Source organism: Pelobates fuscus, chromosome 6 (assembly GCF_036172605.1).
Source record: "Pelobates fuscus isolate aPelFus1 chromosome 6, aPelFus1.pri, whole genome shotgun sequence".
Taxonomy (NCBI): Eukaryota; Metazoa; Chordata; class Amphibia; order Anura; family Pelobatidae; genus Pelobates; species Pelobates fuscus.
In genome coordinates this window covers 173,356,218-173,383,210 of record NC_086322.1, presented here as the reverse complement: position 1 = coordinate 173,383,210, position 26,993 = coordinate 173,356,218, and the positions used below count along the sequence as shown (strand labels likewise).

General features: G+C 38.3%; 1 protein-coding gene across 4 annotated transcripts in view; it reads right to left on the bottom strand.

Annotated features, from left to right (window-relative positions):
• The window catches only part of ARHGAP10 (Rho GTPase activating protein 10), a 338,956-nt gene that overhangs the window by 190,946 nt on the left and 121,017 nt on the right, over window positions 1-26,993 (bottom strand). For all 4 annotated transcript variants that reach the window (XM_063458486.1, XM_063458488.1, XM_063458487.1 and 1 more), the window contains 4 exons: window positions 26,146-26,211; window positions 19,018-19,092; window positions 13,432-13,516; window positions 3,415-3,473 (listed from right to left, as the gene is read on the bottom strand). In XM_063458486.1, the coding sequence (XP_063314556.1) occupies window positions 3,415-3,473; window positions 13,432-13,516; window positions 19,018-19,092; window positions 26,146-26,211 (285 nt within the window). The remainder of the gene's footprint in view (window positions 1-3,414; window positions 3,474-13,431; window positions 13,517-19,017; window positions 19,093-26,145; window positions 26,212-26,993) is intronic.

Sequence of the window (26,993 nt, the reverse complement as noted above, 5' to 3'; positions counted from 1 at the left end):
ATTGTAAGGAATGTACTGTAAGCTATGAACAATTATCAGCTATTCAGTGGCAGAACTAATGTAGAGAGGTAAAAGTTTTTGTGACGCCCTCTAGCAGAAGAGTGGCAAAACGATAAATTCCCATCTGTCATACATCTTCCAATATACCATGCCAGCTGGGGTTTTACCATTTGCCCATCCTTGCTGGGTGGTATTTGTATACGGTGTTTGTGTGTTTAAATGTAAGCATGTTTGTGCATGTAAAGGTGTATTTGTATGTATGGTTGCCATTAGAATACAGTGGTGTACTTGTATGTAGTGTTGGCTTATATATGCAGGTGTGCTTTTGTGTGTAAATTTGGTGTTTGTATATGATTTTGGAGTTTTAAAACAGGGGTGTATATTTATATAATGTATGCATTTTGCATGAGTGTGTTTGGATGTAGTGCTGGCTTTCAAATGCAGATGTACATGTGTGTAGTATTGGTGTTTGAGTGAAGTGGTGTGTTTGTATTTACATTTGGAGTTTGAATTCAGGGGTTTGTTTATATGTAATGCTTGTGTTTGCAGGGGTGTGTTTGCATGTTGTGTTGGTGTTTAAACACTGGAATGTTTACACATACACTGCCACATACGAGGTCTGCCGGAAAGTAACCAGCCATGTAATATGAAAAATAGAGACATTTATTGAAGAAGATAGAAGACGCATTGCACAGAGGACCATAAGTGTGCCTGGATATTTCTTTTCTACTATTTGATGTATTCAGGGATTGGCCCTCCCTTTCTGGAGCACCCTGCAGGAAATATTCCCTCTTTTCCATCCACTCTCCTTGGCTGCCAGGTTATATCGATGTCGCACTAACTGTGTTTACTATATTAACAATGGCTGAACTTTTTCAAGACAGACCTCTTACATACAAAGTTTGACATATTAAAGGCTGCACACACACATATACACATATGCGCATGTCCTTTGTCTAAAGGACGGTGGCTTGATTGGGGTGTTGCTGGCAGGGGTTTATGTCTGGTTGTCTATAGCAGCTCACTCCTTGCTGCTGCTCATGCCGCTTTCCCTTTTGTGTGGTGTGCTTTATATATGGGAGTAAGTGATCGGCTGTCACTTCCGATACTGCAAGAGCCTGGTGGCACCAGCTGTACCTGTAGTAGCTCCACTGCTGCAGCTATTATAACCATCTAAGACGTACCTATTAAATTGCGTTAACAATAATGACAGGCAGACTTCCATAGAGGTTGTATAAAACAGGTTTGGAGCTTGCAGGCTATATATAAGTCACACTTGAATTAAGCTGTAATGGAATTGCACTTATATCCAAGTAAAATGTGACTTAAATCTCAAATTTACTTAGTTAGACTTGACAACCCTTGGCACTCCAAATGTTGTGGACTACATTTCCCCTGACTCTTTGCCAGCATTATGTCTGTAGGAGCATTATGGTAGTTGTAGTACACCACATCTCAAGTGGCGAAAGTTACCTATGCCTGGAATAGAGTAAATAAATATGGATATAAAACTGTCGGTTTATAGAGTTAATATGTAATATAACAAATGGTTAATTTGTCATAAGCTTTAATTGTCCGTTTAAACGTGAGGAAAATGTAGTCAGTATTCCCGACAAGACTGATGTTTTGATCATAAAAATACTCTTAGAAATGTGACCAAATGTTTGTTTAGGGATCATATTTTTCATAAAACTAAAAATAGTTTTTTGTGTAGATTTTTTAGGAGGCAGTTTAGATTAGCAGAAAGCTAGAAATAACTGCTAGCAAGAAAACAGGTGGCTCAATGCAAGCTGCAGCACTCGGTAGGCTAAAATAGTGATGAAGAAGCACAATAAATGGGCAATATCTCATTATACTGTAGCAGACACCATTCATTATTCTGTGCACATCACTCTCCAGCTTTCATGCTGCTGAAATGTGTCCAGGTCAATAAGCAACATAATTTGATTATTGAAATGCCTAAGGTACTCGAGAAAATAACTGACTAAAGTTGAAAGCATATTTAAAAAATAAATAAAAAATTTAATATGCAATTTTTCCTACATAAACTTATTTGTCTAAATGTATTGTATATTCAAAAATATTTTGGTATTGTGGAAATAATGGCAACTAAAGCACATTTATTCCAGTTTTAATATTTCAAAGACCTCCTCAAAGTCCTGTTATTTAATGCAGCAGACTAAAGCATAAAAAAAAAAAAGAAGAAAAAAAAAAGACAATACAACTCAAATCAGTATAGCCTGCAGGTTAAATGGACACTATAAAACACCAAAACAAGTTTAGCTTCATGAATTGGTTGTGGTGTATAGATGATACCACTGAAGTCTGACTCTCCCATTTAGGAGTTAAATGCGCCCATGCGTGTATTAGATCCCCCCCATCTCTGTGATGTCACGGGAGGAGTCAACTTGGCATTGTAATCAACCCTTTCATGACAATGTGAGAGTAAAGGGGGGCTGGGCTGGGGGGGAGATTACAAAGGGACACTATAGTGTTGGGAATACAGTTGTGTATTCCGAACACTAGTGTTCCTTTAAACCAACATTGTTTTAGTGTCCTTTAAAGACTTTACTTTTAAAAATAACAAACATAATTATACTGTGGTGTTTTACTGATCCAAATAATCTGTAACATGTTTGTAGCAGTTCCTCCCCTCTGACCAATATGTCCCATAGACACCCTAAAGTACAATTTCCTGGAAGCCCTATACAGGTCAGCGTCACTGGATAGGGTTACAATGAAGACTAGATAAAGATATTTGTGTGGAGTTTGTAAATATTCATATTTTAAATAGTTTTTTTTTTTTTTTTTTATTATTATTATATGTAATTGTTGCAATTTACAATGCCCCATTATCATTCTCTTATTTGCGCTAGACAAAACATTAGCAAGCATACACAATGTATGCTATCTGAAACGTTTTGGAAACAGTCCAAAATAGCACCAAAAGGCATTTTAAGTGCTGGAAGAGTAGAAAAAAAACCTTATAAAATAGCTAGTAGAATGCAAAGGTTGTTTTGTTTGGTATTTTATTAGTATTAAGAATTGGACCTCTCATATAATCAAAAGCAATGCTACAGAAGAAAGCTAGAACTCCCTCACCCACTATTTATAATCATGGAGAGTACTGGAATTATTCCCACAAATAATGCAACAGAAAATATAAATAGCATTTTTTTTTTACATAGGAGGGCCTTATTTTTGTGCTTTCAAATACCATGTAATAGCATGCAGATTAAAAAAAAATTGATGTTCTATATGCTTTTATTTTAAATTACAGAATTCCATGCATCTGTATGAAAGGATACCACCCTGAATTGGCCTGTCAAACATACAAGACATGGATTTAATCAGTTGCATCGCAGGGCTTCCCAGTCGCCAACAAACCATAAATAAAAGTAAGTGAATACTTACTGGCAGGATTGATGAATTGTTCATGCAGCTCGTAAGTCATCAATGGTTCTGGCAGGCTTCTGAAACACAAGGACAGCACAAAGTTAAAGCATGTCATGCTACTTGTATACATAATGGTGATTTAACACGAGTAATAAACAGCACAAATATATCGAGTACATATATACACACAGAAATAAAACAAAAGTAATTGTGGAGGCATAACTGCACATAGCACTAATTGGTAGATTACATGTACAGGTGGTACTCAAAAAAATAGAATATTGTGCAAAAGTTCATTTATTTCAGAAATGCAACGTAAAAGGGGAAACTAATATATGAGATAGACGCATTACATGCAAAGCAAGATAGTTCAAGTCGTGATTTGTCATAAGTGCGATGATTATGGCTTACAGCTCATGAAAACCTCAAATCTACAATCTCAGTAAATTAGACTATTGTGAAGAGGTGGAATATTCTAGGCTCACAGTGTCCCACTCTAATCAGCTAAGTAAGCCATAACACCTGCAAAGGGTTTCTGAGCCTTTAAATGGTCTCTCAGTCTAGTTCAATAGGAATCACAATCATGGGGAAGACTGCTGACCTGACAGTTGTGCAGAAAACCATCATTGATACCCTCCATAAGGAGGGAAAGCCTCAAAAGGTAATTGTAAAGGAAGTTGGATGTTCCCAAAGTGCTGTATCAAAGCACATTAATAGAAAGCTATGTGGAAGGGAAAAGTGTGGAAGAGAAAGTTGCACAAGTGTTGGGGACTTTCAAAAGGAGGGAACTAAGGCTGGAGTCAGTGCATCAAGAGCCACCACACACAGATGGATCCTGGACATGGGCTTCAGATGTCGTATTCCTCTTGTCAAGCCGCTCCTGAACAACAAACAACGTCAGAAGCGTCTTACCTGGGCTAAAGAAAAACAGACCTGGTCTGTTGCTCAGTGGTCCAACGTCCTCCTTTTCTGATGAGAGCAACTTTTGCCTCTCACCGAACAATGCAGAAGAGCTAAAGGCCGCTATTGAAGCATCCTGGTCTTCCATAACACCTCAGCAGTGCCACAGGCTGATCGCTTCCATGCCACGCTGCAATGAGGCAGTAATTGCTGCAAAAGGGGCCCAAACCAAGTACTGAGTCCATATGCATGCTTTTACTTTTCAGAGGTCCGATATTGTTCTATGCACCCCTTGTTTTATTGATTGCATGTAATATTCTAATTTATTGAGATTGGGAATTTGGGGTTTTCATGAGCTGTAAGCCATAATCATGGCACTCATGACAAATCACAGCTTGAACTATCTTGCGTTGCATGTAATGCGTCTATCTCATATATTAGTTTCCCCTTTTGCGTTGCATTACTGAAATAAATTAACTTTTGCACAATATTCTAATTTTGGAGTATCACCTGTACTTGCTGCTAGTAAGAATGGCAAAAAAACGAGTACATTCAAAAACCCAATTCTTCATAAAACATAAAAGCATATCAATTAAACTGTTAATAGCACCTGACTGATTCCTCTCTTGCAACTGTCATTAGTCTAATACTATCCTTACCTTTTGTGTCACTTTACCCCACTCCCTCTAGCATGTAAGCTCATTGAGCAGGGCCCTCAACCCCTCTGTTCCTGTGTGTCCAACTTGTCTGGTTACAACTACATGTCTGTTCGTCCACCCACAGTAAAGCGCTGTGGAATTTGTTGGCGCTATGTAAATAATAACATAATAATAATAAAAAGGGTGAATGGCCCAGTAACGACCCAGACATGAATCTTCACATTGTGTTCTCAGACATTAAAATTACAACAACTAAGGCAATTATTGGTATGTAGAATGTTGGAGTCCAAAAGAAATTGTTTTCCTAGCACTTTAGTGGTCCTTTAATACTTTAAAGTGGAATTTAAACTCAGGCTCCCTCGGCGCTGGGGAACTCTCCTTCCTCTTCCGACGTCAGCGCCGAATGTGCGGCAAGATCCGAGCATGCATTCAATCAGTCCATAGGAAAGCATTTCTCAATGCTTTCCTATGGACGCTGGCATCTTCTCACTGTAATTTTCACAGTGAGAAGTGTGGAAGCGCCTCTTGCGGCTGTCAATGAGACAGCCACTAGAGGCTGGATTAACCCATATGTAAACAAAGCAGTTTCTCTGAAACTGCTATGTTTACAGCTGCAGGGTTAACCCTATGATGGACCTGGCACCCAGACCACTTCGTTGAGCTGAAAAATAGAAACATAGCATGTGACGGCAGATAAGAACCATTCGGCCCATCTAGTCTGCCCAATTTTCTAAATACTTTCATTAGTCTCTGGCCTTATCTTATAGTTAGGATAGCCTTATGCCTATCCCACGCATGCTTACACTCCTTTACTGTGTTAACCTCTACCACTTCAGCTGGAAGGCTATTCCATGCATCCACTACCCTCTCAGTAAAGTAATACTTCCTGATATTATTTTTAAACCTTTGTCCCTCTAATTTAAGACTATGTCCTCTTGTTGTGGTAGTTTTTCTTCTTTTAAATATAGTCTCCTCCTTTAGTGTTGATTCCCTTTATGTATTTAAATGTTTCTATTATATCCCCCCTGTCTCATCTTTCCTCCAAGCTATACATGTTAAGATCCTTTAACCTTATCTGGTAAGTTTTATCCTGCAATCCATGAACCAGTTTAGTAGCCCTTCTCTGAATTCTCTCTAAAGTATCAATATCCTTCTGAAGATACGGTCTCCAGTACTGCGTACAATACTCCAAGTGAGATCTCACCAGTGTTCTGTACAATGGCATGAGCACTTCCCTCTTTCTACTGCTAATACCTCTCCATATACAACCAATCATTCTGCTAGCATTTCCTGCTGCTCTATTACATTGTCTGCCTACCTTTAAGTCATCAGAAATAATCACCCCTAAATCCCTTTCCTCAGATGTTGAGGTTAGGAATCTCTCAAATATTCTGTACTCTGCCCTTGGGTTTTAACGTCCAAAATGCATTATCTTGCACTTATCCACATTAAATGTCAGTTGCCACAACTCTGACCATTTTCCTAGTTTACCTAAATCATTAGCCATTTGGCGTATCCCTCCTGGAACATCAACCCTGTTACATATCTTAGTTTCATCAGCAAAAAGACATACCTTACCATCAAGACCTTCTGCAATATCACTAATAAAAATATTAAAGAGAATGGGTCCAAGTACAGATCCCTGAGGTACCCCACTGGTGACAAGCCCAAGCTTCAAATACACTCCATTGACTACAACCCTCTGTTGCCTGTCACTCAGCCACTGCCTTACCCATTCAACCCATGGAACCCAAACTTAAAGATTGCAGTTTATTGATAAGCCTTCTATGTGCAACAGTGTCAAAAGACTTACTGAAATCTAGGTAAACAATGTCTACTGCACCACCCTGATCTATGATTTTAGTTACCCAATCAAAAAAAAATCAATAAGATTAGTTTGGCATGATCTCCCTGAAGTAAACCCATGTTGTCTCTGATCTTGAAATCCATGTCTTTTTAGATGTTCAACAATCCTATCCTTTAACATGGTTTCCATCACTTTCCCCACTACTGAAGTAAGGCTTACTGGCCTATAGTTGCCTGACTCCTCCCTATTACCTTTCTTGTGAATGGGCACAACATTCGCCAACTTCCAATCTTCTGGGACTACTCCTGTTATTAATGACTGGTTAAATAAATCTGTTAATGGTTTTGCTAGTACACCACTAAGCTCTTTTAATAGCTTTGGGTGTATTCCATCAGGTCCCATTGACTTATTTGTCTTTACTTTTGACAGTAGAAATATAACCTCTTCCTCTGTAAACTCACGTGTAATAAATGACTCATTTATCCTTTTTCCTAACTGAGGTCCCTCTCCTTCATTTTCAGCTGTAAATACTGAACAAAAATATTCATTGAGGCAGTCAGCTAGACCTTTATCCTCTTCTACATACCTTCCTTCTTTTGTTTTTAATCTAACTAATCCTTGTTTTACTTTTCTTTTCTCATTTATGTATCTAAAAAGAGTTTTGTCCCCCTTTTTTTTTTACTGACTGTGCTATTTTCTCTTCTGTGTGTGATTTGGAAGCTCTTATAACTTGCTTAGCCTCTTTCTGCCTAATCTTATAGATCATTCTGTCTTCATCACTCTGGTTTTTTTTTTATAATTACTAAATGCTAACTTTTAGTTTTTTACTATTTTGGCCACATCTGCGGAGTACCACAGTGGTTTCTTGAATTTTTTGCTTTTACGGACAAGCCTAATGCAATTTTCTGTTGCCTTCAGTAGTGCAACTTTTAAATAATCCCATTTCTCTTGGACGCCATTTAAATTGCTCCAGTCTCATAATGACTCCTTTACACATATTCTAATTTTAGAAAAGTCTGTTTTTCTAAAGTCTAAAACTTTTGTTTTTGTGTGGTGTGACTCAGTCACTGTTCTTATATTAAACCACACTGATTGATGATCACTGGATCCTAAACTTTCACCTACAGTAATATCGGATACCAAATCTCCATTTGTTAACACTAAATCTAGTATGGCCTTTTTACGAGGCCATACTAGATTTAGTGTTAACAAATGGAGATTTGGTATCCGATATTACTGTAGGTGAAAGTTTAGGATCCAGTTTTCCAATTCACATCAGGAAGATTAAAGTCACCCATGATGATAACTTCCCCCTTCATTGTCATTTTAGCCATTTCCTCAACTAGTAGATTATCTAACTCTTCAATTTGTCCTGGGGGCCTATAAATCACACCTACACAAATTACTGTGTGATTACCAAATTCTAACGTAACCCAAACGTACTCTATGTTCACCTCACTAACTTTTATTAGTCTAGATTTTATGCTATCCTTCACATACAGGGCCACCCCTCCCCTTTCCTGCCTTCCCTGTCTTTTCTATATAAAGAGTACACTGGTATTGCTATGTCCCAGTCGTTTTTCTCATTATACCATGTCTCAGTAACAGCGACTAAATCTACACTATCAGTTGCCATTATTGCCACAAGTTCATGGATCTTATTCCCTAAACTGCGAGCATTTGTAGACATGACTCTAAGCTTATCATTTTTTAACACACTTGCTACAGGCAATTGGATTGATGTGTTATCACCCTTTTGCCCCCCCCCCACCCCCCCCCCCCCCCCACCCCCAGTTTAAATACATCCTAGCAAAACCTCTGAACTGCTCACTGAGAACATTTGTTCCCTTTTGAGAAAGATGCAAACCATCTTTTTTGTACAGTTTATTTCCATTCCAAACAGAGCTACCATGAGAAATAAAGCCAAATCCTTGCTCCCGACACCATTCACCAAGCCACAAGTTAAAGTCCCTAATACACATCCGCCTGTTGTTCTGAGTGTTAGGCACAGGCAGAACTTCAGAGAATGACAGTGTGGAAGCAACCTGCCGTATATAATATCAAGTGGTCTGGCTGCCTATAGTGGTCCTTTAAAGGAATTCAAACAAGATATAGATATATATATATAGATATATATATATATATATATATATATATATATATATATAGATATATATATATATAGATATATATATATAGAGATATAGATATATATATATATATATATATATATATATATATATACAGTATATACTCGAGTATAAGCAGAGTTTTTCAGCCCATTTTTTGGGCTGAAAAACCCCAACTCGGCTTATACTCGAGTCAAGGTCTGTATTATGGCAATTTGCATTGCCATAATACAGACTGGGGGGAGAGGGGTGCTGGCAGAGCTGTAACTTACCTGTCCTGCAGCTCCTGTCAGCTCTCTCCTCCTCTGCGCCGTCCGGTCAGCACCTCGGTCAGCTCCCAGTGTAAATCTCGCGAGAGCCGCGGCTCTCGCGAGACTTACAGTGTAAGCTGACAGAAGAGCAGAACGGACGGCGCAGAGGAGGAGAGAGCTGACAGGAGCTGCAGGACAGGTAAGTTACAGCTCTGCCAGCACCCCTCTCCCCTCCACTGAACTGCCAATGCTGGATCACCAGGGAAGGAGAGCCCCCCTCCCTGCCATGTATCAAGCAGGGAGGGGGGACGAAAAAAAAATAAAAAAAAATATAAGAAATAATAAAAAAATAATAAGAATAAAAAAAAAAATTAATAATAACAAAAAAAGGGGTATAAGGACCACTATTGGAGGGGGGGGGGGTATAAGGACCACTATGGGAGGGAGGGGGGGATAAGGACCACTATGGGAGGGAGGGAGGGAGGGAGGGGGGGGATAAGGACCACTATGGGAGGGAGGGGGGGTATAAGGACCACTATGGGAGAGAGGGGGGGTATATGGACCACTATGGGAGGGATGGGGGGGATAAGGAACACTATGGGAGGGAGAAGGGGGATAAGGACCACTATGAGAGGGAGGGGGTGGGATAAGGACCACTATGGGAGGGGAGGGGGAAGTAAGGACCACTAGGGGAGGGGAGGGTAAGGACCACTAGGGGAGGGGTGAGTCAGGACCACTGGGGGGGGTGAAGGAACACGGGGGTGGGGAGGTAAGGACCACTGAGGGAGGAGGAGGGGAAGTCAGGACATATGGGGGGGGGGAGGGGGCGGCAAAAAATGTTTTGCCTACGGCGGCAAATATCCTTGCACCGGCCCTGCACACACTGCATTCACACACTGCATTCATACACACACACACTGCACTCATGCACACACACACTGCACTCATACACACACGCTGCACTCATACACACACGCTGCACTCATACACACACGCTGCACTCATACACACACGCTGCACTCATACACACACGCTGCACTCATACACACACACACATACGCACACACTGCATTCATTATACACACACTGTAAATAAATATTCAATTAATATATTTTTTTTAGGATCTAATTTTATTTAGAAATTTACCAGTAGCTGCTGCATTTCCCACCCTAGTCTTATACTCGAGTCAATAAGTTTTCCCAGTTTTTGGGGATAAAATTAGGGGCCTCGGCTTATATTCGGGTCGGCTTATACTCGAGTATATACGGTAGATATATAACATGTACAATAGGCAGAAATTACAGAAAATTTAGAAACCAACAAAACAGGAAACATATTTGTATTCTTTCCAAGGTGGACTCATTGAGCTGTTGTCTCTATTTTTTTTATTCTTGAGTCTGTCTTGTTGGCTAACCTTTTAGGACACTAGAAAATTAATTCACTTTAATCAATCATCAATTCAATCACTCTGCCCTATGTCAAAATCCAATTAGGTTATGAATACTTCCTTTGAAAAAGATTCATTGTTGGCAAGTGATTGATGTGCAAGTATCCAAATGAAAACTTGGACATTCATACTGTAGGCAAGTAAATACGTCTGAAATGAAACAGACATACAAAAACTGTAGAAGGCTGAGGAATTAAGCTTTATGGAACAGCTCACAGATTCATTTTACAATACACGTGTTAAGTCACACAGCTGTTTGGTCCCCCAGCTTTGATTTTAAGTTACTATATGCAGAAATGTTGGAGCAGTGCAATAAAACCTTTCTAATTAAAAAGGACACTCCACTGCCGAAATATTTTTTTAAATCACTATTTAGTAGATATATCTCCAGGGAAAACATGTATTTTTCCGGTGGGGGGCTATAAAAACAGCTTACAAAAGGTGCAGTTCTTGTCTGCAGGAAGTAACAGGACTGATTGTCAGATTGACAGCCAAGGGAGTGTAGCCAAACTAATTTGTAAAAGTTTTATTTAACTCTGCATGTTTTGTAAAATTAAAAAAAAAAAAGAGGACAAATTCTTTACACATAAAGTTTTTTAGCAAGCTAAAGTGCTTTAGGGGTGTGGAGCGGACTTTTAACTATGACATTTTTTTTCCGATTTTTCTCATGTCCTATTCACTACTTAATATCTCTTTTTTTTTTTTGTAAATTATACTTTATTAAAGGTTTTTTGAAAGTTTTTGTTTTCTTTTATGGACTCGAGCTTGGTACACGCAGGTACCCACATTGGTGCATATATTGTAATTCCGTGCTTACAGGCACTGTCCATTTCAGCGATACAGTAGTTCGGTACACGCAGGTACCGGTTTTGAGTGTAAAAACTGAGCTGGAATGCGCAGATCCCCTAGAATAGATAATGGTGGCTGTATACAAAACTTAGAAACAAACAAAGTGCATACGTCATTATGTAGAGACCCAAAAGGTGCATAGAGATCGAGGGTCATATTTCCGTGCTACATTGACCATGAAGGGCCTGCATAGTTTCCAAGGGTAGGTAGGTAGGTTACTCTTGGGCCGTGTCCCCAAGCCTGGCAGGGGGGGTCCAGAAAGGGGAGTGGGAAAGGATCGGAAGAGAGGAAATCAGGAAGGGAGAAAAAAAAGGGGGGGGAAGGAATGCAAAGCATCAACGGAGTTGTAGGTCTACAACAAGCATGTCAAACTCGCAGCCCAAAATTGACATCTCTGTGGCCGGGCGAGCCACAAGTACATGCTTAGTGTTAAAGCAGATTAGGCACCGGCTTTCTCCACATTGCAGCTGCCTGCTCTGCTAAAATGTGCCCGGCTGGGACTGAGAGGTCGCTGGAGGAGCTCAGTCTTTCTGCTCCTCACTGCTCCCTTGTGTGCACTGTCTGTAGTGATGCCGGAATATGACATCATATTCCAGAAACCTGGCATCACTAAACTGCGTGCGTGAGGGAGCAGTGAGCAGCAGGAAGGATATCTCCAGATAGAAGATGCCCACTGGACCCCAAGGATAAATACAATGATGTGAGTGTGTGCAAGAATGTGTAAATGTGTGTGTGTGTGTGTCTGTCAGTGTGAGTGTGAGTGTCTGTGAGTGTGTGTGTGTGTCAGTCAGTTTTGAGATGGCTGCGGCTGGACAGTGGAGGACCTGGAGGTGCACGGAGGCATGCAACACCACGTCACATTCCAACATGACGTTGGCGTGCTCCACCTTCACACGATTTCAAAAAGTAGTGGGAGGATCCGCTTTGGTACAGGGTGTGGACGGCGCCATTTGGGGTATACAAGAGGGCGGATTCCAGAGTCGCATACTGGCAGTGGCAATGTGAGTGGAGTCTGCTTGTTGGCTAGAGGGAGGTGCTGGGATTTTTGGATTTAGTAGGGGGGGGGGGGACTGGGATTTAGTATATTGGGGGTGACTTGGATGTAGTAGAGGGGGGTGCTGTTTTTTTTTTATACTGCACTTTTCAAAATAAACCTATGTTTCTATGAAAAAAAAATTTGTCGGCCCACATGAACTTAAACCTTGTTTATTTGCTAGACTTTGAGTTTGACACGCTTGGTCTACAACATCTGGGGATATACTTTTTTGGTACCCCTGGAGTAGATGTATCATGTTTTTGTTGCACAATGCACTGGATGTATATCCTCCTTTTATTTTTGATTTTTTTTTAATCATTCAGTAATCTGACTTTTCTATGACACACATTTTATACTATACAAACATTAATGAAAATAAGCTCTATAAGAATTAATTTACTTCCCTCTCTATAAAAAGTAACCAAAGCGTGCCCGATTTCAAACAAAACCACTTATAGATTTAACTGTATTGTAAACATACCAAGCATAAACAGGACATTAATGCTATTAAAAGAACACTCTAAGCATCATAATCTCTAGAGCACGTTTTAGTAGTTAAGGCTGCAGGAGTAACCAGGGGCACCAGCAATGTATGTAGTTAAACCAGACTACCAGTTTGACTCTTACCGGGGGGGCATTGAATGACAGAAGCTCCTAAACTTGTCCGAGAGCGTCAGCTCAAAGACTTGACCGGCACCCAGTTGTGCATTGAACCCAGTAAGGCCTCAATCTAATATTGCTGGATAAACTTTCACAATGATTTAAGATTATGAAAAATATTTTTATTTTGTGATGTGTTATTCAAAATCTCTCTCTCACACACACATTTTAAGGATGTTGTGGAGGAGCATGTAGGATGAAATCAGTTTGCACCATTCAGACCTTTTCAGTCCCACAAAACCATTTATGAAGTTCAGACTGGACAGTCAATGTGTTCCTTTAATAATGACACTAACCTTAAATATAGCTTCAAAGCACTTGTGATGGTTTTCACCTCCCACTCTCCACTCGCCAGGTCTACATCACAGCACGTTTTCACATCTACAGAAGAAGAAATCAGGTACAGGCTTTTAAGGACTTAATACATCACTTATGTTCTGCAAAAACACATTTTGGCAATTCTAATGTAAAAAAGCATAATGCTTAGAGCTTGAAAGTCTATAATCCAAAGAAATATCTTCGACCATTCGAATAATGTGAATATCAAATGACTCCCATATATGAAGTTTATACAAATGACAATTCCTTATTCATCACTAGTCTTTCATTGTGGGCAACACTATATTTGATACCGATTATTAAGAGTCTGGAAACTCTTAACTACAAAGTTATGAAACATATGAGATGGACCAAATGCTACAAAATAGATTTAAAGTAGAATTTTAACTTTTTGGGATTTCTAATACTACGTTTACTTGTTTTCCCATTTATAGAGAAAATATCTTTTTGCAAGGTGTGGAAAAATATGATGAAATGTAGAAATCTACACTGCTGTATTAACCACATCATGGCTCTCTGCCAATTATGGTTATAAATGTTGTCCTTTTATGCCAGTAAACTTGGAACAGGAAAAACAGAAACATGGCTTAGCCAGGACAGAACTGGGTCATGATGTCACTTGCTAAATCTTCAATATAAATTTTAAAGAAATGCCCAGTGGGGAATTTTAAATAAAAATAAGCTTTTAAAACACATTTAGATTAATCCTAAAGATATCCGTGGGCTTATGTCTAATATTAGGAACTATTATATACATTCATGGATGGATTTTCACAGGGAAATCAAAATACAGTGTACATTCTATATATATGTGACGGATTTGACTGAATTGACTTATTGGACTTTACTACAGTGATATTTCTTTATGTGTCCTGAAACACTTCATGATAGAGGATCATTTTAGCAGCATGTATTATTCCTGTTAAAATACAATTACAGGTTATCTATTCTATATTCTAAGTTTCCCCAGTCTGTTTACGAAAGTGATTATCTACATACGTGTCTTGTGTTACAACTTACTCTGGGACAGACTATTTAAGAAAAGACTGTAATTAATGAATTGCTTGATGATGTATGAAGCACTTAAGACTGGCATTTTAACACATGATTACATTGCAATCAAAATAGTAAGGACGGGGGCGGAGCTTGACTGCCATACGGCTCGGACGTGTTCAACAAGAGCCCCCACGTCGGGTCTCGTATATTAGGGACTAATCACGGTAAACCCACTCAAATCTACTGCTGCCAGCAACCCTCTTGATCACGGGTCAACGCTGCATCTAGAGGTACCCACCATGTGCACCCCCTTCGCTGAATTGCCCGACCTGAGGCTTGTAGCCTACTCGTGCTGAAACCATGGGGAGATCAACTGAGCTCAACAACCAGGGAGTAATAAGACTGGTTGTCTGATTGACAGCCAGAGGGTTGTGACAATGTTCATTTATTAAAATATTCCAATTTCTATTGAAAAATCTGCAGGTTTTTTATTTTCAAAAATGAAAAAGAAAACGACACACTTCTCACATAAAGCATTTCAGCAATCTAAAGTGCTGTAAGAGTCAGGAGTGTCCCTTTAAAAACAACAAATAGCAAATCACTGCTATGTAAACCCTTATGTGAAATTTACAAGGCTGACCTTTTCTCTATCATAGTAAAGTAGAAAAATAGTTTTATGCAGTTGCCATACTTGGACCAGAACCTGCATAAGCAACTATAGATCACCCTGAATAATGTATTAATGTAAATCACTAACTTCAAATCTATGGTTATCCCTCAAAATACTCTACTCAACCAAAAAAGAAGAAATGTATAATTTATTTCAACAAACACATAAATAGGTTATAAAAAAAAAAAAGAAAATATTGCTACTTTGCTCTAATTTGAATTAAAAAAAATGTATATTAGAGTATTTTATTCATATCACTTTAATTGAAAACACATCTGACGTTCAATCTAGGTCAAGGTAAGATACAGCATTTTTTGCTTTATATAACCGATTTACCCTTTTATAGTAAGTTATGTGAGCTGTGAGGATCAAAAAAAAAATGTTGGCATCACAAATTAAGTTCTACAGTATAGCCACATCAATTTATATTAATCTTTGAGAAAGTGAGTTAAAGAAAGCTTTGAAATTCTGAAATTTTGGTCTAAAAGGACCTAAGTAGATATTTTTTAATTTTGAAGAAAAACTGAAAAATCAAACAGATTCGTATCAAATCATCATCATGCCAGCTATTAGTAATACACAAGGTCTAATGTTGATGTTTAATCATTACAAGTCAAGTGAGTGTTTATAACAATTATATGAGAAGTCTTAGGCTCAGCACTGAATTGATTGCAGCGTATGATATATAAACAATTTGTCATTCTCATAATGTCCAGGGTAATGAAATGAATTCGCTAGATGGTTTCCTCCAGACTCCCTGCCAAAGAACACTGTGTTATCAGCACAGATGGAGCGTGCCTGGTTCTGGAGAACCGCCTGGTTGAATGGCAAACAAGCCTCGCAGAATACCAATGAATCCCTGAAAGTCAGAGCCATGCTGACAATAAGGCAGTTTATGATGTACCAGAAGACCACATAAATCAATATTTCTAGGTAGAGGTAAAATCATTTATCTGAGGACATGTGTTGTCTGACACTTGCCGCAGACACATTGAGAACACAGTATAAAGCAAGTAGTTATCACTAAACTAAATTTCCCAATCTGGGACTATTGTAATGCTTTATCTAGTATAGGGAATTCAGGGAGTTCATCCTCAACATCTATGGCTTTCACAAGTGAGGTGACAGTAAATGCGTGCATAAAGCCATGTGATTAGACCAGCAATTAATACAGTCTGGAAGGATTTTTTTTTTTTTTTTTTTACTACTCACATTAAACATGAGTTGTTTTTTTACTGTGAATAACTGGATCATAAAATGTGTTATGGGTGCAATCCCTCGGCAAGCCTGACAAAGACTGCTAGATAGGGAATAAACTGCAAGGCAGAATCAGGGGTAATATGTGCATGACAGCTTGGAAAGCAATAAGGCGAATGAGAAAAATCCCTTAATGCCTATTTTACCAAGTTTGGAAAAAACTCCTTATAGTTTGACACACAAAAAATAAAGCAACATGACACTGAAGACAACTTTTCAAAACAATCGATTCATAAAATATGGGATCTTTCAAGAACCATAGTGCTTAATTAAATGATTTCATTTTATGGAAATACTACCTCTACCTGTTATGATTGGCAGAATATGAAATCTATATATGTCTGACAAAAAATGGCTAACACAGGCAGCACACAAATGTATGTCCACTTTGCAGCACTCAACACCTTGCTCTCACATATTAACCCAGTTTCCATTCCTAACACGCAACTGAAAATCCCCCTGACTTACTTTTGGGAATCACTGTCACTTGAAAACCATTTGACTATGAAGAGGAAAATTTAAACAAATATAATACCCAGACATAATTAGAAAACACAGAAAGTTGGAGGAAATGGTAGTGTTGAGGTAGTAATGTGGGAAGAGTTAAATAAAGGATAGAGTGTTTGGTCAGCAATGTGTTATCCTTCGGAGTGTCAGCGGAGTGTTTGCACAGTTGGTCACAAAGCAGTCAGGTTGGTTAACTCTTTTCAATGTCACAATGTATTTAGATAACCCTTGTGTCAGTGAAATGGTTAACCACATAACCATTTCTCCTTTTCACCCTCCTTCTTTAATGACCCTCTAATCTTCCCTCCTTTATGACACCAATACTCAACATCAGGGGTAGGCAAAATTTTAGTAGTACTGTGCCAAAACAAGATTTTGAAGTCTCTTTGCTTGCTGATATTTTTTATTGAAGTGTGTATTTATGTGTGCTGCAGTTCCTTTGTAGCATTGTATTTGTGTGTATGTTGATTGTTACAATCTACAGTGTACATTCTTGAGTAGTTTGTGGTATTGTGTATGATACCTATGAATGTGGGCTGCTTATGCGTGTGGATGATATGTCACATTGTGTTTGTTGTGTATGTGTGGGGCCGACTGTGGTATTGCATATGAGACTGCTTGTGTTGTGAATAGTGTTGCGGGGAATGTGTGCGTGTTTGTGTATGGGCTGTTTGTATTATTTGTATTAGGGGAGGCTTCTTCTGCAGCACTGTGTATATCTATCAGTATGAGAGGTTTCTCTGGGGTCCAGTGAAGACCAGGCTGGCAAGGTACAAGTCAAGGGCAGGAGCTGTAATAGATGCTATGGGGTGCTCTACTTCAGTGTGAATTCCTGTTCACAAGTGCGGGAGGAGGTGATCTGAGATCAATTCCTCTAAGTGCTGCAATGTGTAAATTGAGGATTGCCCATAACTACCTGCAATTACCACTCGGTTTGCACTAGCATATATCTTAAATCCTACTGGGATTCCTGATAGGCCAGAGCTGTTTTGGCTCTGACAGACTTGAGTGTTATGCAAAGACGGCACATGTGCCAAATTTTGCTGATCCCTGCTCTACACTGTGTGCTTCTCAGCATTTGGCAGGGTAATGGGGTCATGGGCTACAACAAAGGCTAACCCAACCATGAATAAGGGCTAGTCTAGATCTGTATTGGTTATTTAGAACACCAATCATTACCAAACACTTAAGTCATTCTTGGCAAGAGATTGTTGGACTGTTCGCAAAATAAATGTAAAGATGTCATTCATAGAGATGCTGTAGCCTGGCTTCAGATCCCTTACAGCATAACATGAACAGAGAGACCAGTGGAAAGAGGAAATGTAGGCTAATTGCAATCCAGAAACAAGGTTTGTGTTTCTCCTTCAATGCAAGGTGTGTCCGATTTAAACTGAAGTCACAAGGTCACTTCTTCCAAATCTTTAACATACATTTAAAAGAAATTAAATGAAAAAAAAATGTTTACTCAGGTTATGTGTAATTTTTAATGATATCACGTGGTGTAATTTTCAGAGCACCATAATAACTATAGCAGGCTGCATTAGAATACACTGAAAGTATCCCCTTAACTGTAGTGGTTACGGTGTCCAGAGTGTCCTGGCACTAATCTGTTGTAAGTAGTCAAATCATTTCAAAATGGTTTGACTTCTCATCTGGGGTCTGCCAGGTACCCCTCCACTCATCAACTGGAAGAGACAAGGAGTTAAGCCCTAAACGGCCACGTTTAGCACAGACAGAGTTTCTGGCTCTCCGGTAGATTATAATGGAGACGGGGAGGGCACCTAGGAAATGTCAAACCATTCTAGTATTGTGTGACTTTTCACGATCTACATTAGGTGGGTGCCATGGCACTCTTGGCACCATAACTACTAAGGCCTGCTATAGTGAAGATGTTTTTTTGCAATGTTCCTTTAAATAGAGGGGGGCTTACAGTATGCATCAGTTTACCTTAATTTAGTTGTTTAAGGAACACATTAATAAAAGTTTACACAATTACTAATGTATTGTAACACATGGCTATTAAGGTAATCACAACACGTCTACCATATTCAAACAAAGACTGCATTGAAGGAAAGTTAAACATTAAAAAAATAGATGAAAAATGGTGGCATACCCAGCAACAAACTCAGAAGTCTCTGGACCTTTGAACTCACCCCCACAACCCTGTACAATCCTTGGTCATTAATACCTGGGAGAGAGAATAAGCAGAGTTAGATCACACAATGGCAAACAAGGAAACCTTCATTCAATCTTAATACATTTATTTATTCTGTTTATTGGCTGTGTAGTTATAACATGCTCCTTTTAAACCCGGTGGTTGGCTTACACTATAAGAAGTTTACATTTATTTTGTTTAGATATAATTGTTATTAACGGGTATGGGCACCTTCAGATTTCAGGCTGCCAACATGGAGTTTTTATTGGCTACGTTTTGATAAGGCAATACAATGTATTTTGAGTGTACCCTAGTTGTATTGTGGATACACATAAATGCAACAAATCTTCATGCAAGTTAAAATAATGTAGTTTAGCCAATCAACTTGGAACACATGAATGATTGGTGTATTTAAAAGACCAGTAAAATAAATAATATATATATATATATATATATATATTGCATAGACACACAGTTAAACCCTATAGAACTCCAGCAAGCTGAGGTGCATTAGGAGGCAGGAGTGTCCTTCAAAAAAAGATTAAACCAGGATTGCAATCAATACACTTTACAGGAGCTATCCCGTTATAACACTAGTCATGTTAATATAAAGTTATTGTTGGTTTTTTTTAATTTTTTGGTGGGGGGACATACCAAAATAAAAAGGAACGTAACAATCTAACATCACATTTCTAATTATTCACACCCATCATATGCACAGGTAAACAAATAAAGATTTGTTGTATTGATAAATGTATCACTAGGTGGACTTTCTGAAACAGACCTGCTTGAATGAAGTATATTTTTCTTTATATGTGCAAAGTACTCCAGTGAAAATCACCATGTGAAATAATATAATCATGCTGAAATCATGCACTTGTAATCATGTAGAATTGAAGTTTCACACTAAAAGGGTTATTTACTAAATTGATTCCAAAATTCAAGGTAAAAATAGCCAAATTGACACATTCTCAAAGACTGGTATACTTGCAGTTCAGCTACTTTAGCCTTAAATTTGAAATTCACTTTGGATTGCAACCTGACACTTGACTGGCAACCATTAAGCCAGAGTAGTAGAGATGAAGAGAATTTTGGCCTAAACTAATTTGTTTAATAAAAAAAATCATTAGCAGTTGGGCTGTCGGTGATCACATAATATAGACATAAGGAAACATTTTCCGCTACTGCTTGGAGTCCGCAGGCTGTGGGAGGACGGCCAGGTAAAGGTGAAATTACTTATCTGAACCTGTCCCTCGGGGGTGCGGCCATATTTCTCACACGGGTCCTCTTAAACTCCTGTCACTTCAGCACCAGGAGACAATGTCACGGCTGTATTCTCGCACATGCACAACAGTACATCATTCAGGTCTATGGGGGATCCCACAAAATCCTCCTTAGACACAGCCAATTCCTTGCAGCAATCATTGGTGACGGCTGTCGGGATTGACTCTCAGACTCCACCTTAAGTCCAATAAAGGTAACTACTTTATTTTTGTATATCCCTTTACGAGGTTGGAATTTCAGTAAAATCCCAACACTGTCACAATGAGTATTGTATAAAGATTCTAGTCATAGAAAACAGATTTCAAGCCCGGCCATTGCCTCAGGGGCACCATGTCCCAATGCTTCAACAACTAGGACCAGGTCAAACAAATCTCTATAAGTTACGCATTCATTCTATACAAGATCATGGACTCCTCAAACCCTACACTGAATTTTGGCCCACCCTGTGCTTGTTCTGTGGAGGGCGGGGGCATATTTGGTCATAAGCAACATGTATTTACCAAAACCAATTTTTCACAGCTGAACCCAGCTCAAAGTAAATTTTTGAGATGATCAGAATTGCACATAACATTAAGATTTATGAACACGTATTACTTTTCAGTTACCTGTACGATAAGGAGAGATTCTGACCAAAAAGGATAGTAAGGTGGTATGTAGCAATTTTAACCTTTGATATGCACTTCGATACAGTATTTGCTTGCTTTTATGCATTATAAATTAATACACCCACAGGGTATAATACATAAAAGATTTTATTGTCAATACAAATAAAAACGTATGAGGTTTTGTCTTTACAGCAATGCTAATGTACAGAGTTCACACTCTGCTAACTATACGGGTATAATCTTAGAATGTTTTTATTTCTGTAGTTAACCTTCATCAATCATTTAAATCACATGCTGTAAGTGTGACTAGAGTCAATCACTCTAACAGACACATGGCCTGAAGTAGGGGATAAATCCAGTTACCAATGTTGTTCATTCTGCATGAGTAAGGTTTTCCAAACGTCTATTTTTTTTGTCAAGAGTTGCATTTACAAGAGTGAAAACTATTCAAAACATTTCTAACTTTATCATTACAGGGGCCAACTGACAATTCACGACAGTGCAGACAACGGATGGATGTTCAATAACATGGAAATATTGCCATTTGGGAGTTTATGTTTATTACACAAAACAGTAACTATTACAATTTGTTCTAATATGCAAGCTCGGTTTTGCTCTTCTCAAATTTGTAAATTATTTCACAGATTATATCACAGTTCTACACAGCAATTCTCTAAGGGTATTTGCATTCTTTAGCATTGTCAGCCTGTGAATACTGGATAAAAAAAAAAACATTTGTTATACAATACATCCATCTGTGATAAATGTAAATTAATGATAAACCTAGAGGGAGAAGCATTACTGCTAAATAAGAGACTTTTCTCAACAGCATTTGTTATTCCCACAGCTCAAGATGCACAAATAATGCAACTTTGATTCACAGTCATATTAGATATAAATGTGTTTTTTGGTTGTTGTTTTTTTATAAATACCAAGATAATATTTTCATACAGAAAATGAAATACTTCTTTTTTTATACAGTAAATATGTATAAGCCAACAGAACAATGATCTAGCTAGATAGCAAATTATATATTTTAGGGGGGAAAGTTTACAAAACTCAAAGTATGGCTTTATAAAAATTATAGGATTTACAATATGGTGCTTTGTTACGTGCTGCATTATTCCACACGGCAGCTGGCTATGCTTCAAAAATAAAAATGATCAGGGTGAAAACATAAAATAATCTGGAAACTACTGCAGTACATTTCTAGACACAAACAAAGCTATACATACAGCATACACATATTCCAAGTCCCAGACACAGTGTTTGTATTTTAAATTGAGTACCCATGAGAGGTAAAGGCATGATGGTGTGCTCTAAGGGCAAATATATATTTTTTTTAATCACTGCATTCACATACAATTTGTATTTAAAGCTAATTATGAAATAATGTAACCTTGACGAAGGGTTCATGATTGTTGACAACAGACAACCAATATGAACAGAACTGATTTACAGGACCACTATAGGCTCCCAGACCACTTCAGCTTAATGAGGTGGTCTGGGTGCCTGGTCCAGCTAGGATTAACCCTTTTTTCTATGAACACCCTCAGGGCACTATAGTGCCAGGAAAACGAGTATGTTTTCCTGGCACTATAGTGGTCCTTTAACCCCTTAAGGACCAAACTTCTGAAATAAAAGGGAATCATGACATGTCACACATGTCATGTGTCCTTAAGAGGTTAAGCCAGTCAGTCCAGTTAATGGCGTCCCAATGATGCTGCACATATAGACTCCAAGCATCATGGCCACTACAAATCATTAAAGGGACACTATAGTCACCAAAATAACTTTAGCTTAATGAAGCAGTTTTGGTGTATAGATTATGCCACTGCAGTCTCACTACTCAATCCTCTGCCATTTAGGAGTTACCGTATATACTCGAGTATAAGCATTACATACATTTTTTTGTGCTGAAAACCCCCAACTCATCTTATACTCGAGTTTACATTGCCATAATACAGACAGGGGGCTGGCAGCGAGCGCTTACCTCTCCTGCAGCTCCTGTCAGCTCCCTTCTCCTCTGCACCGGTCCGTTCAGCACCTATGTCAGCTCCCAGTGTAAGTCTCGCGAGAGCCTCGGGGTCATAGCGCGGCTCTCGCAAGACTTACACTGTGAGCTGACCAGACCGGCGCAGAGGAGAAGGGAGCTGACAGGAGCTGCAGGAGAGGCAAGTGTTCCCTGCCAGCACCCTTCTTCCCCCCACTGAACTACCAATGCCACTGGACCACCAGGGAGTGAGAGCCCCCCTCCCTGGCCAGCTAGGAAGCAGGGAGGGGGGGGACGAAAAAATGGATATATATAAATAATAATAAAATAATAAAATTAAAAAAATTAAAAAAATAATAATAAAAATATTAATGAAACAAAAAACAATATTAAAATAATAATTAAAAAATAACCCCCCACCAAGGCTCTGCATAACACACACACACACTGCATTCATACACACTGCACTCATATACACACACACACACTGCACTCATTATATACACACACTGTAAATAAATATTCAATTAATATAATTTTTTTAGGATCGAATTTTATTTAGAAATTTACCTGTAGCTGCTGCATTTCCCACCCTAGTCTTATACTCGAGTCAATAAGTTTTCCCAGTTTTTTTGGGTAAAATTAGAGCCTCGGCTTATATTCGGGTCGGCTTATACTCGAGTATATACGGTAAATCACTTTGTTTATGAATCATAGTCACACCTCCCTGCATGTGACTTGCACAGCCTTCATAAACACGTCCTGTAAAGAGTCATCTAATGTTTATATAATGAAAGCGCACTGTATGCTGTGGTAGTGCCCCTTAAGAAAGAGGGAGACTACCCAGCAAGCTGGTAAAATGACAGATGATTATTGGTATGAGCCTAATCTATCTTTAGATTAGGAGTCCAGTGGATAGGGGTAAGCTAGGGGAATAAAAATATATATAGGAGAAAGCAGCAATAGGTGTTTATTAGCAGAAGTAAAGGGACTTTAAGCAGTTTAACGAATAATTGGTGTTACTTGGGACTGATTTTCTCATGTTTCACTTTACTATTATCGCTGCCTGTGTCTGACAGCAGACATCCTCCCTTTCTACTGTATTTCTATACATCAGTACTGGTTATATGTTTTTCTCTGTCTTCTTTTCCCTATTGAATACTGTGCCCCTCATTCGTTATATGTGTAGACGGCACGATTAACAGATTTAAGGGACTACATTGGAAGTTAAGAGAACCACAGCAGTCTAGCGATCTAATTGTGTTATCAAAGAGATTTTCCTCTTATCATTAAGTACTATTATCGCTAACTGTATTTGTCATCAGACATCCTTTCCTCTACTGCACCACTGTGCATTTGCATTGGTTAAACGTTGTCTCTTTTCCTTTCCCCATGGAAGTCTGTGCCTCTCACTGTTATACTTATAGACGGCACGACCTATATTTTTAAGAGACCACACTGCCTAGGGGTTGATTGTCGTTTACTTCCCTGGTAATAGCACTCTGAACAAAGTATTCATTTGCATACCAGGGACAGACTTTCCATTCATTTATAGGTTACAGAAGTATGTATGGACACACAGTGGCAAGTGTATCTCTCCCTATAAGCAGTCAATAAAGTTTCATTGTAACACTGTTGATGAAGAGATACTTTCTCTTACACTGTATCCATTACTTCCAGCACCATCTATTGCTGCTTTCTCCTATATATATTTTTATTCCCCTAGCTTACCCCTATCCACTGGACTCCTAATCTAAAGATAGATTAGGCTCATACCAATAATCATCTGTCATTTTACCAGCTTGCTGGGTAGTCTCCCTCTTTCTTAAGGGGCACTACCACAGCATACAGTGCGCTTTCATTATATCTACAATTAAGGGTTCATGCCCATTAGGTGGAGCTGGTACCACCCACTCTGACCCATTTCCCTAACCACAGATTGAACCTTGTCGATCTAGGGCTAAGGGGAATTTTTTCGTTTTCTATATTTGGTCATCTAATGTTTATCCTTCCTTTATTGCAAGTTCTGTTTAATTTAGATTTTCTTATCCCCTGCTATGTTAATAGCTTGCTAGACCCTGCAAGTGCCTCCTATATGTGATTAAAATGAATTTCCAGAGAAAGCGATACAATTGTTCACTTTCTGATTGAAAGTAAAACCAGTTTTTTTCCCCTCATGCAGGCTGTGTCAATCAGAGTCGGGGGAGGTGTGACAAGGGCTGCATAAACAGAAAAAGTGATTTAACTCCTAAATGGCAGTGAATTGAGCAGTGAAACCTGAGAAGCACGATCTATACACTAAAACTGCTTCATTAAGCTAAAGTTGTTTAGGTGACTACAGTGTCCCTTTAAAGTGGTAATGGAGCTTGAAATAAGCCTTTAAAAGTATATGAAAAGCATGGATTTAATTGTATTTAAACGTATCTGCACTTTCTTTGTCCTAGGACATATCTATCTAACAGGCAGGTGTCATTTGTGTACATTCTCATCTGCGCATTATCTGCCAAGTGACTTGCATTCTAGCCCTGATTGGATAAGCAGTCAAAAATAAAATGCAACAGTGTCCATCACTAATTTTTTTTTTTCTTGTTTGAGTGCATTTTCTCTGAAAATATCTTCTGAGCTTATCCATTTTATATCTAGCACTACTTGCATTGAAACTGTCTTAAAGACAAGCCAATTTTTTTTAGTATACATTTTTGAATATTACAGAATGCACTAATTCATGTGAAGAGTCATATAGATGCTCTCTGCTATTTCAATGGCATATTTATTCAGAATAGTGGATGATTTGCCTGCAGTCCTGACTTTACAAGTAAAAGTTTATTTTAAGAAACCAAACAGACTTTCTGTTTGCAGTCTCTCTTATTGACATTCTTGCGTATAATAAACACAGCACAAAACTAATATTAAACAATTAAATGGGCTTAAAATATATGTAATACTAATCTTGCTCATCATATTATATTGCATTTTACACAGCTGCTTTTTTAAAGTACTCCCTACAAAACAGGAGGGATTGGGATGTAATACTTGATGAATGAAAAATGGTGGCCCTGATTTTAAAAAACATATAAGTGATTGTGTTGAATTTTAAAGCAAAATTGCAATGTAACTCCAAAAAACAGATCAAGTAATCTGGATATGTTAATATTTACACTGATAACATATACATAAAGTAGTATAAATATCAAGATACATTACCCATAGTTTCAACAGCACTGATACAATTTTTCACAATAGTGAGCCCAGATTTGTCTAGTTGTGCACCTAAGTTTAAACAAAAATAAATAAATAACCTTGAAATAAAAAATATATATATATATATAAACAACAAGCAAAAAAAGTTGTAATAAACTGGTGGTAAATTTTAAATAATTTAAATAACTATACTAGTCAAAGAAAGGACTGGAATAAATGGTAACTGCAAGTAAAACTAACTCCGTTAAATAATTTCATGATAAAAACATGATCTGATTATTGTGACAGGAAGCGATAAGCTTGCATAAATCTTCCAAATGACATCTCGGTGCCTCCAGAGTAAATGCATGTAAACCATAGCAATTATCCAGCAATACAAATTACAGGCAAGTCACCATTAAAGTCACTAGTATGTATAGAATGTAAGCGCGTTTGAGTAGGGCCATCCATACCTCTGGTCTCTTGTAATTTTTGTATGTCAATTACCTGTTGTCAAATATCCCCATTATATAATTGTAAAGCGCTATATAATGGCAAATAATAATAATGATGATTATAATAATAATAATAATAATAGTATTCAATAATTGCAAACAAATTATTAAAAGGGAATCAAGTTGTCAGAGAAGTTTTTGTGAGAATTGGTCATAGTATAAGTTCAAGTAAAATGGTGGCACTCAATGGCCAATTTAGTGGGGGGAAAGCAAAATAGTAGGCTTTTATGCTGTTAGGATTGCATGGAATATTTTGGTACATTCGCAATCAATGCCTGGGCCTCTCTTTGTCAGCAGGAGGACATATTTAGTGGTCGACCAATAGCCCGATGAGCAATAAGCAGTATTTGGACAAAA